This window comes from Lepeophtheirus salmonis, chromosome 1, assembly GCF_016086655.4.
Source record: "Lepeophtheirus salmonis chromosome 1, UVic_Lsal_1.4, whole genome shotgun sequence".
NCBI lineage: Eukaryota > Metazoa > Arthropoda > Copepoda > Siphonostomatoida > Caligidae > Lepeophtheirus > Lepeophtheirus salmonis.
Genome location: NC_052131.2, coordinates 39816637 through 39828536, shown reverse-complemented (window position 1 = coordinate 39828536; position 11900 = coordinate 39816637). Strand labels below are relative to the sequence as shown.

The 11900-nt window shown below is 31.3% G+C and overlaps 1 protein-coding gene across 1 annotated transcript; it reads left to right on the top strand.

The window, feature by feature from the left end:
- Positions 1-4807: 4807 nt before the first annotated feature.
- LOC121115782 (uncharacterized) lies at positions 4808-5480 on the top strand. Its single transcript, XM_040709948.2, has 2 exons — positions 4808-5042; positions 5110-5480. Exons 1-2 carry the CDS (start codon positions 4864-4866, stop codon positions 5339-5341), a joined length of 411 nt encoding a protein of 136 aa, XP_040565882.1. The 5' UTR covers positions 4808-4863; the 3' UTR covers positions 5342-5480.
- The last annotated feature ends 6420 nt before the right edge of the window (positions 5481-11900 follow it).

Here is an 11900-nt window from a genome sequence, read left to right as displayed (position 1 = left end):
TCTTTTATTTCTGGACTTCAATGACTCACACAAGTTCATCAAAATGCGTGCTGTTTTCTTTAGTTATATTCATAGACATAAATGTGAAGTGTAGAATACATTACTTGGTTATCAATTAATTATAATTATAACTCAATAATCATAGTTCTTGACTCGGACTTGAATTATACTAAATTCTTATTAGAGGCGTATGCAGGGGCTGTAGCCAACCTTAAATAAACATTTTTAGAAAAATTTATTAAAAAACAAAACAAAAAACAGGAATACATTTTTTGCCCCTCCCCCTTAAAAAAATACATATATATAATTCTGCGGACGTCCCTGCATAAGCGTTATTTACTTAAATAAGAAAGTAACAGAAGGTGGCGCCGTCTTGTGGGAAAATTAATACAACTTTCATTTGCCATTTTTAAACAACAAGCTAGAGAATGTTACACCACTTTTAGGATAATAGCTGTTTTTTTATAGTTTGCTCATGCCACATTTGATTTCTAGTCAACAAGGTTAAGATTTCAATAGGACTCGAGCCTCTAAACTCACTATTATGACGTGCCAAAAGACTCACGACTTGACTGGACTCGTATTTTGAGGTATTGAGACTCTACTACTGGTCGAAAATATTATTAACAATAGTTATTTTTTATATACATAAATATTTTCACTTTTTACAAGAATATATCGAGTTATTGTTGACATGTAATGGAAATAATTTTTCATCATTACATTGAAAAAATTTTCGACAAAATAAATCTTCAAAAGAATAAGCCTCATCACATACAATTTCAAATATGTTTCCTCTTGAACATGTTTGAAAATACTTCATTTAATTGGCTGAAAGAAAAACATTGTCTTTGTTTCATCATCGTTCATAATTTATATATAAAGAATTTCCGGTGAACAAATAAGAACTATTCCAAAATGTGAAACACTTAATTATTCATATTAAATAAATCTTATATTAAACAGTTGAACTTGCCTTGTTTATTGGATATATCAAAAATTGGTGGCCAATCGCTCGACTTTAATAGCTTATAGCATTCTTGGTATTGCTAAGAGTTATTAGACGAAGAAGAACAGACAAACTATGAACTGGCAACCTCTGTTTCAAGAAAATGAGCAACCATCCCTATTATCTTAACATGAAACTGGCGTTATTGATCTTGTTCAGTACACATAACAACATGAACAAGTCTGCGAAGGAAAAGCTTGAAGTAAAGCTAGCAGAAATTGAGAATACCTGAGAATTACAGAAAATTCAAGTCAGTGCTTCCTCAAAACAACGCAGCTATGACATTTGAACCATTGATATTAACCGGGTTTTTTCTGTTTCTTTATGGAGAAAAAGTTGCAAGATACAAAAAGGACGTACAGAACAGGAAAACCAATTTGTATAATTATTTTATTTTATTCAAATTTGATCATTTTTTGATAGATTGCCGTGGTGATAACATGTGTCTCTAAAAGAAGAATTAAAGAACTTTATTATAAAGTGGTTTTTTAAAGAGGCAAAGGTTTCCTGAAATATATGTATGTATGTATGTATAAACTCGCAGATTGTGAAGACGAAAAAAGTAAAAAAATATTATAGGAAGATTTTCAGAGATCCTTAATTTAGTTTTTATACATTGGACATGTGTATCTCAAACTGAGCGTTTTTGAGAATAGACGGCTGGTTGTAAAATTTATATTTCCATTATATCGTTTATGTTGTGTACAAGTTGCAACTTATATAAGAAAATTGTACAAATTGAAATTTCTTTGTCTTAAAATGCAGGATTTAACATTGGACATTCTAATAACCAACTATACATTTATACTATCAATTCATATTAATTTGTTAAAATTACATGTTTATTATGAATCTATAAGTAATATAACTGGTGCGATTATTTCTCTATAATTTGCCACAAAATACTTATATCTTGGTAATGTGTATTAAATTGGTCAAAAATTAAAACAATAAAATGTCGATCATCCGGATGGAATATTCAATTATTCCACTATCCTCATCTCATTTTTTGGTTGACATTTCTACAATTTGCTTATAAAAGTTATAATTTGTAGATAAGATATATATGAAAACTATATTCTTTAATGGTGCTCTCCAAGGATTTGAATATCTTATTAATTCCTCTTGAAATAAATAACTTTGAGAAGCAATACCATAGAACAGTAATTCTCAAATTGGGGCACAAGTACTACTGGTCGTACGCAAGTTATATCATCATGTAATTGGGCTTACTAGAGTTTTCAATTTAATGTACTGTACCGACTGCTAGGCAAGACAAACAGATTTTAACGTCATAAAGTACAACAATTCTATATTAACAACACATAACACCATGGCCCACAGGCTGAAACTTACATAGGTATATTATTGTTATTTAAGCCTTAGAACACAAAAATGACCATTACACTTTCCACCTCTACAGGTTTGGCCTTTAATACCTTTTTAAAAAAATCATGTTTTTAGGGTATAACTACGATTCAGTGTCATATTTTGATATGAAAATCAAAGTAAATAACAAATTGATGCAAACATTTCAACATTTGAAAAATGAATTATTTCTTTCTTTATCTTGATTACAATCAATAAAAAGATGAATATTTTCCTCAAAAAAATCAAGTAAAATGAAAGACTTTCCTTACAAGCTAAAATATTTCTTATTTTTTCTACAAGTGCTTTATATCCTTTATAGCTGAAGTTATTGAATACTTCCATTTCAATTTGAAATCATTTTTTGAATTTTTTTGATGAAGAACTGGACTGCATATGAATTGCAATGATTCTTCGCAACGGACCGTATTAGTCGTAATTCTGTTAATCCTTCCAAGTACACTGAAACCTACAAATTAAGGTAATGCTAATTTTGATTGTCTAGCTTGTTTACCCTTTTCTTTCAATTTTTTCAAAACGTGAATACAACAGTAAAAAATCCACTACCAATTCTATATAACTATGAAGAAGTAGCATTCTCTTTCTTATTATCCAAGGTAAAAAAGTCTAATGAGGAAAACGACGCAAGACAAATCAGTACATGGTAAAAAGAGTTACTAGGCGAATATGTACAAGGTTGACACTTCAAGGCGAATTCTCCTAGAACAGATAATATGATAAATAGGTATTGTTTGAATGCTATAGATGTCATTTAGGTAAATATATTAGTGCTATTTTGCGAAAAAAATATATTTTTTTAATAATTACATTAATTCCTTAATCTTTATAAGTACACAACACATTAGTATGTACCCATAGATTGACAAACAGGCAAGAGCTGTGCCCTTCCAATAGAGCTGCCTGCTCTTGCCTGATATTATGTATATTCGCTCATCCATTATTATTTTCTTGAATACATATCCTTGTCCGGCTATGCAGTTATTTGCATGATGTGTTTTGAAATAATCCACAAAGTATAGATATTTAATTATATTTTTACTACGTATGAGTTACAATATTACCAAAATTATTTTGCTCTTGGTCCTACCAAATATGGATATAACCACTCAAGGATGGAAATTCAAGAAAACGATAACAGCCCTCAAGCAAATCCTTGGTAAGAAATTGTTTTCATGATAGGAATGAGGAGAGTAGCTCAGTATTAGAGGGAGCTCTAACTCAGAACGAAGATTCATCTAAAAACATAAATATCTTTAAAGATGGAAAAGAGACTGTAGCATTGCGTGCTGACGACCTTCATTGGGCGGAGAGTAGCTCAGTATAGAACAGAGGCTCTAATTCAGAACAAAGATTCAGTTGGAAATATTGATAATCTGAAAGAGGAAGACGAGTTTGTAGTAGGAGAAGTATCATTGTATGCTGACACACTCAATTTGACAGATGAGTATGATATAAATTCAAACGAAGCCATCCAAAAATGGATTAATCAAATAGTACTGAAGAAATTGTAGTTACATCAAAAAGGAATCAATAGATAATCGAGGTAGTATTTTGAATCTTGGTTAGGATAATATTGATAGGGGATCCCAGAAAAGCCATTTATTTATGATAGATGATGATAATGGTCTGCTCAGAATATATGATGGAAATAACTCCATAAATCGTTCAATTACAATTAATGAGGTTAGTGAAGAGGTTAGCAATGTAAATAATGCTACAAAATTACAGATGCTACACTTGGAGCTAAATAATATTGCAGAATTTCGAGCTCATTTGGATTCCACCGAAGAAAAAAAATCTGATTCCAATCGTTCTCCAGGAAGGAAGAAGATAGAAGGAAGTAATACAAAAAAAAAAACTAGTTACAGATTAAAAAAGCAAAAGAAAAATGAAAAATTTGGAACTTTGAAGATTACTAAAATTACCCATAGTGGTAAAACTTTTAGAGGAGCAGAATACATTTTAAGAGGTTTCCAGGCAGATATTCAATCACCGAAACTCAAATAGGAGAGAATTTGCATTTTATCAAGACAACTCCAGGCTGCACACATCTTTGTGTCCAGGTTTTTTTTATTTTTATAATGCATTATTATAATATAAAAAAACGGCGATATGAAGGGGAATATAACACGCTAACGCGGAGTCATAATATTCCTAAACAGCGCGTTATAAGGGGGCCTCCTGTATATTTAATGCATTGTGAAAATAATCCCATAAAAACTACTTTTACTACCTGTAGGTACGTAATAATAAATGAACAATTCTTGAAGATACTAAGAGGGAAATCCCAATTAAAAAAATCGAATTTCCCCTCTCTATAAATCCGACAAGTTATCATAACGCAACATGGTTTTTTTTTAAATCTTCAGATATGGATTCATATAAAAGGTCCTGGGTATATTTAATGAGATACTTATATCATTTTGTTCTCTTCAACTCCAAACAACTTCTATTCAAACTGAATCATGAGTCTTGGAATCAAGTTTCTTATTTTGAGTGCAGTCCTTGTGGGATTTTCTCATTCACAAAATATCCAAGAAGCAGCTGCTGCAGCTCCAGCTCCTGGAGGAGATGACTGTAATTGCCAATGCATTTCTCTACAGTTCAGAGATTCAAGAGGAAGAACATACGGAAACTGCAGGAGGTAAGGCAACTGGATAGAGATCCGTAGATATACGTATAATCTATCATTCTTTCTTCTTACTTTATAGCACTACCAATGGAGCTCAGTGGTGTTATGTCAAATATGATGGATTTAGCCCATGTCCTGATCTTCGGGTATCCCAACGTTTCAGAGGACGCTACTGGTCCAATCACGCCTGTGCCACTCCAGCTGAGAACTCTCCTATCTGCAGATCAGTTTTTCCTCCATTTGTTCCATCCTCAGCTTTCTCTCCTGCCTCTTCCGTTCCATCCAAGAATGTCGCCGATGGCGTCTTTTAATCCCATTTATCTGTTTATTTTATTTTTATCGTAAAGAGCTCTATTTTATAAAAACCATCACTAAATAATTTTGAATGCATTTCTTAGAAAAAGTACTTGTGATCATTAAAAGTAATAAAATGTTTCAACTTCCCTGCTATTTTTGTATATAAATACTGATTTGGGTTTGATTTCTTTATGAACAGGTTCAAAAAATTGTATTCACATTGCCTTTTAGATTCATCTCGGTAATTACCCCGTCTTCAAAGTATAATTAATACAGTAACTTGATGAATTCTTAGATTAAATTGTAACAAGGTTTCGAGATAAATATATGTCCAAGCCTGAAAGGACAGCGTATAGTCGAGTTGTTATAACTGGGCCATAATGTTGACAAAAGCTTTCCAATGATCGGTCTTCCACATTAGAAAACATTAACTGAAGCGTCGAGGTCCTTGAATTTTGACATCAATAGTGTCAATGCCTATGTGGTACATCAATTACCTTAAGCGAAATTTATCGAACTGGAAAATATTCGAAGAATTATGATCTTATCAGCAGAAGATATTCAATATTTTTCATCAAAATTACAGGGATATATTAAACAAATTAGAATTTTTTTATCCATCAATCTCTGCTTAAAATCTAAAATCTATAAGTTTTATCATAAAACAGTAGAAAAACACATTACAAAAATTTCAGCAATTGTGTATAATTGTTGCTGTAAAATGATCATTTGTTTGGTTTATTTTATTATCATTCCTATTTAAAATAACCCTTTTCTTCATGCTTTATATATTCTCTTGTATCGTTCCTTATTTAGAATCGGGGTCCAGTCCAGTTGCATCCTGACAAATCCAGACCCTTTTTGGCATTTAAAGAAGTTAAAGTTGATATTATGTGACGTCATTGATGGTGTTTTTCCTTTTTTTAATATTCCCTAATATAATTTAATAAATTATATTACGAAGTAAAATGTTTGTATTATATTGAAAATAGGAATATTTTTGCACTTAATAAATATCTCATTTATATAAATATATTTGGCTTAATAAACTAACAAAAGTATAAAAAATTCAAGGACTGACAGTCCTAAGGACCTGTCTTAAGATTGGACCGAATAAATAAGGGCCGACAGAAAACACTTGTATCTCTTTGGTGAGGATTTTTTTTTAAATCTCTTTGTTGGTTTTTTTATATTTTTATAACCTATATGTATGTTAATATGTGAAATGTATAGGTTTTTTTTATTGATAGTATGATTGTATTTAATTTGTTGGTCTTTTGAAGAAAATAAATTTTCAACTATTATGTTAAATGATGGTTTTGTAAAATGAATTACTGTTATAAAAGAGAGAACCTTTTACATATACGTATTTATTCATATTTAAATCAATTGGAACCAAAAGAAGGGGGAAATGTTTACTTAAGAGGAAGAAGTTAATAGCACGGATACCTATGTAATAATGAACAAAAAATGAGAAAGAGTACTCGCAACAACTATTTCTTTTTTTTAATTTCTAAACTTAGTTTTTTCATTACATAAATGACATCCTCAAATTTGAGTGGGGGTACAAAAAGCTAAATCAAACTTTAAATATGTTTCCATATACTCATTAGTAGACTTAAGATGTGTCAACAATCGCTAAATCGCTCCAAAAACTACTCAATTTTCTAAATCTAAAATGTTAACATGAATCATTTTTCGATAATTTTGTAGAGATCAGAATTCAAATTAACAAATTCTTACATGGATTTAAAACTTACCGATTTTCCTTTCATACAACTAGCAGTACTGAGGTATTATTTTACTTTGCAGCAAAAATTGCGCAGTTACAAGTACAACCAGTGTTGGATTCGAGTATTACTAAAACACAAAAAAATCAACGTCACTAAAGCCAACATTTCACACAAATTACTCGAATTTGCCCGAAATATTATCTGAAAAACTCTACTAAATTCGAATTACCTATTTAATAGATTGAATAATTGAATTAGTCAAACACACTTAATTGTTCAACCTAAACTTATCAAATCTATTGAAAAATATTTCACATTGTCTGATACCTACACTCGAACTTGATATCCAACACTAGTCAAAACTTTGTAATTGCCTTGCTGTTATTTTCAGTGACCAATGCATGTCAGGAACATTGGAAATTCCCTAACATTCCCTTCTCATGAATATGAGTCATTTGACAGATTCTTAAGCATTTTTGGATTTTCCCCAATCCAACATATTTAGATTGTGAAACATTCAAAGCAATTGAATTTAATCTTCACAGAAAAACTTTCTTGGCCAAAAATTCGAAGGACTTCCTGCGTTATACCACCAAGGGATTTTGTTATCATTCGGCCTTTCTATTATACATACTGGGTGTAAACTTGAAACTTATACACTTGGAAAGAAAAAATAACATAGCTAGAAATTCTTGAATTATACAAAATCTTTATTTATCTTTTCCCGGGACACAGCTAATGTCAAATTGAATTATTCTATTCGGAAGCCATTGGCCTCACAGATGGTGACAAGGATTCTGCGAAAAGAGTTGTAAGTATTGCGAATGAAGTTAAGGTCCATGACAGCCCACTTCTCGTCAACGAGCCCTTCATAGCTTCAACGTTAGGGTGACGGATGCTACAGGACATCTTGTCTATTTGCAGTCAAAAAGAAAAGGGAAATTTGTCTCGACCTAGGGAGCAGGTTGATGTACGTTGTAAATTACTGCCGTGAGCCTGTAACCTTCTAGGAACTAGGCAGGGGCGCCACACTGGTGTTCGAGGAAACAATGCCTAGCCACGTGCCTGATTATGGGTGCTTTGTAGTTACCAACGTTAAAAGGTCTTCATTAATTTCCCCAATGCTGACATAACGGTAATTACGGCGATTTTAGACGGACTCAACGTCAAAAACTTCAAGTCTGAGAAGGGGATGACTCTGCCTGGAGCTGCACTCTTCATGTTGTTGAGGATTCCCTCGCAATGTTGAAGATAGGAGGTTGTGAGAAAAGACCTCCCCTCCAACCTCACCAGGGACTTATCTCATAACTTTTTGATATTTTTGAACACAGCTGTGTGACTGACGTTAAGATTATTGGCATGGCCGAGCAGAGACTTGGTCAGATCCTATTTCAAGACGTCCTTGAGGACGACATCTGCATTAATGATGGCTTCTTCTGGAGCCCTCCCTCCTTTCTATGGCTTTTTATAATTTAAATAATTTACAAAGCAGCATGTGCTATACAATTACAGGTAGTTGTAATTTCTTCATCCAGAAAGTGTAAAATAGTACTTGGCAAGAGTTGTTTTACATACCTCTCATGCTGATACTTTAAATTTACTATATTAATAAAATACAACTTTAAAATTAAAATATCACGATCAAGATAGAAATTGTACATTATTACCATAGATATCCTATTATTATTTTCTGATACTTTTACTAAGGACTCACCAAGATGAAAAACAGACAATTTAAATATCTGCAAAAGATTATTTCTAATAGAATAAACTAAAGTTCAAGCATTTTCTACAAATGTACCATTTTGACGATTTGAATATTACATGGAAAAATACGTATCTCACAATGACGCATCATTCCCCTTATTTCGTTTTCGGTTCCCTTTTTCTTTACCCTTCATTATCGCTACTAAAAAAGAAAAGTGGACACCAGGCGTCGCATTTTCAATGAAAAGTGGAGGGTAAAGTATTTCTTTGTCGAAACAAAGGATCAGAAAGCTAGTTGCATGAAATACAGCAAAGTGTTACAGTTTTGAAAGAATACAATCTTCGGCAACACTATGAAACAAAAAATCTATCAATATATTTTTAGTTTTCTGGAAAGTTACGCTCTGAGAAAAATGAGTCCTCGAAATGTTGTTGAGAAACTCCAAGAAACTTCTTCCCGAGAAAAATTGCTGAAACTGAATCAATCACTCTTACAAGTTACAAAATAGTGTATAAAAAAGCAAAACCTTGTATACTACTCACCTATGATTAAGGGTGATAATTTTGGTAAGAATAGAAAAGCGTTCGAGGAGAAGAGAAGAAATACTTATGGCATCTTTGATTAAATAATATACATCTTCTTCTATCAATCAAGAACGTTACCATTCCCGCCTTTATTATTCAATATTAATATAATATTCGATGCTGATAGTCGATAGAGAACTGAATAAAATGCCTAAAATAACGTCGCCTTCTGTCTGGATTTCTAAAAATGGAGGCACAGGAATTTGGAAAATACTTACCGGATGAGAAACAGATGGCTTGTCGGATTTGTCGATATAAATGTGCCTTTAGTCCCCTGTCTAGAATTCCACGCCACTCATTATCCTCATCTCATATCAAGAGCATGGATATTCATCTAAAAAATCAAGTTAATAATGAATACATCAAGTCAGACTTTAACTCTGATCTCACAAACATGCTTATTGCATGTATATACCCTTAACCATTGCTAATCATCTACGTTCAAAAATGTATGGAGAAATACACGGGTAAACCTATCCCTTCCTGAGGAACCATCATTAAATTAATGGAGGATGTTGGTACTGATGCCATTTATAGAAATACATATAAAAATGTTTTGAGTCATCCACACCAAATGACGATCAAGTTATCAGTAAAAAGTATAAATTATTTACTAATTTCGAAATTGAACTCTTCTGAATTTTGTACTATCTAACAGTAAGTATTCAATTTTTTTTAAATCTAACCCTAAAATATGATTCTATTTTAGCTAAACATATCAAGAATTATGATACACAACTCATTAAATGGAAAAAACAACTGCTTAAACGGTCACAACAATGGGGGTAGTAGCTTTGGGGTTTGCAACTACCTTGTCTGAGACTAGTTTCCTCACTTAAAGACTTGGGTATGATCATTAGGTTTTCCAATATTACATAGTCAATAAATATTCCTTTTTTATCACTTAAGGCTTAGCTATGGTTGATAGGCTCCAAGAAATGGTGTTCAGAAAACTCATAAAAGGCAAAAACAACTGCTTAAATGGTCACAACAACGGAGGTAGTTGCATTGAGTGTAGCAATATAATTAGCAATTGTGTATATCCCTCATGATAATAGTATATTGTTATATAAGCATAAATAATGGGGGAAAATCTTTTTTGATGCCCTTAATAAGGATTAACATCGCCGGATATTACTACATAATTAGTTTTGCTCTAAATCTTTAAGATGGATTTATTTCTAACATGTTTTTATTAGTATATTTATTGTCTAATTTTATGATTTTGACATTTGATTTATTATTCATAGTTAGTTAGATATCATCGGTAGAGATATATCTATCCTGTGCACAATTGTATATAGCAACTTCTACATGAAGAAGAGGGGTGATTATCTTTTTGATTAAACTCCACGTCTTACTTGTGTTTTGCAACCTAAAGGTATGACATATTTAACTGGATTCCGATGTCAGAACAAGAAAATATTACTTGGATCAATCGATTATTTCAATATTTTGTATATATAATTTATTGTTATTAGTGATATGATTCCAATTGTTTAATTTTGTATATTTAACATAAATGTATGATGGTATATTTTTTGGTATGTAGATTATATTTAATTAAAGCCTTCTTTTTAAATTTGGAACTTCAAATATATTTCAAAATACTCTACTTTGTCGTTTCATTAGCTATTCTGAGAATAAGGTTCATAATGAATTACAATTTCATGGAGTGCGACGTTTTTAAATCTACTGTAACGGATAAAAAACGTCAAGTCAATTATACGTAGTATGTCTTTATTAAACATTTTGCTAATAAATACTTTCGTTATACCCTCAAAAATCATAATAAAGCAGGCAGATGATAATCACATCAGTATTTTAAACAATGATACCATATGTTTTTTTTTCTCCTTCTCCTTGCACGCGTTTTTCTCTACAATATTATCAACTTTACCTATGATTAACATGGAATGCTAAACTTAGTTTTTCGTCTTTTTTCGAATATATTTCATTATTGTTTTCAAATATTGAGCAGTATGATTAAGTGGCCCTCACTCGTCATTCTTTCAGTGTTCAAGCCTGCAGTAAAAAAAGTTTGATGACCCCCAATCTACATCTAATAAATGCATAAGTTGTATAACCTAAACAATACCTCTCATTTTTAGATTAGACAAGAAAAGGATAGGACTAAAAAAAAAAATTCTGCGTGATGTATATAATATTATTTTCTTCTTTTTTATAATTTAATCTGGGGCGTCTGCAGCAGGTTGGCTGTAGGAGCTGTAGCCCCACTACCAAATATCCAAATTTTCAAAAAGTTTAATTTTTCGAAGAAAATTTGCAAAAAATTTAATATTTGATACAAAAAAATTTAACTTTTTGTGAATAGCTTTTGATTTTTTTTAAACATTTAATATTTGAAATTCAATTTTTGATTTTATCAAGAAATTAACTTTTTAATTTTTTTTTAAACTTAATTTTTTGTAAACATCTGTGGATTTTGAAATGTTTTTATGAAAATTTAATTTTTGATTTTTTTTTAAGCAAAAAATTTAATTTTTGAATTTTTTTGTGGATAGCTATGAATTAAAAAAAGAAAAAA

Coding starts and splice junctions, on each gene's coding strand:
- LOC121115782 (XM_040709948.2), top strand. CDS start 4,864: ATGAGTCTTGGAATCAAGTTTCTTATTTTGAGTGCAGTCCTTGTGGGA. Junction 5,043..5,109: donor ACATACGGAAACTGCAGGAG/GTAAGGCAACTG, acceptor CTTACTTTATAG/CACTACCAATGGAGCTCAGT.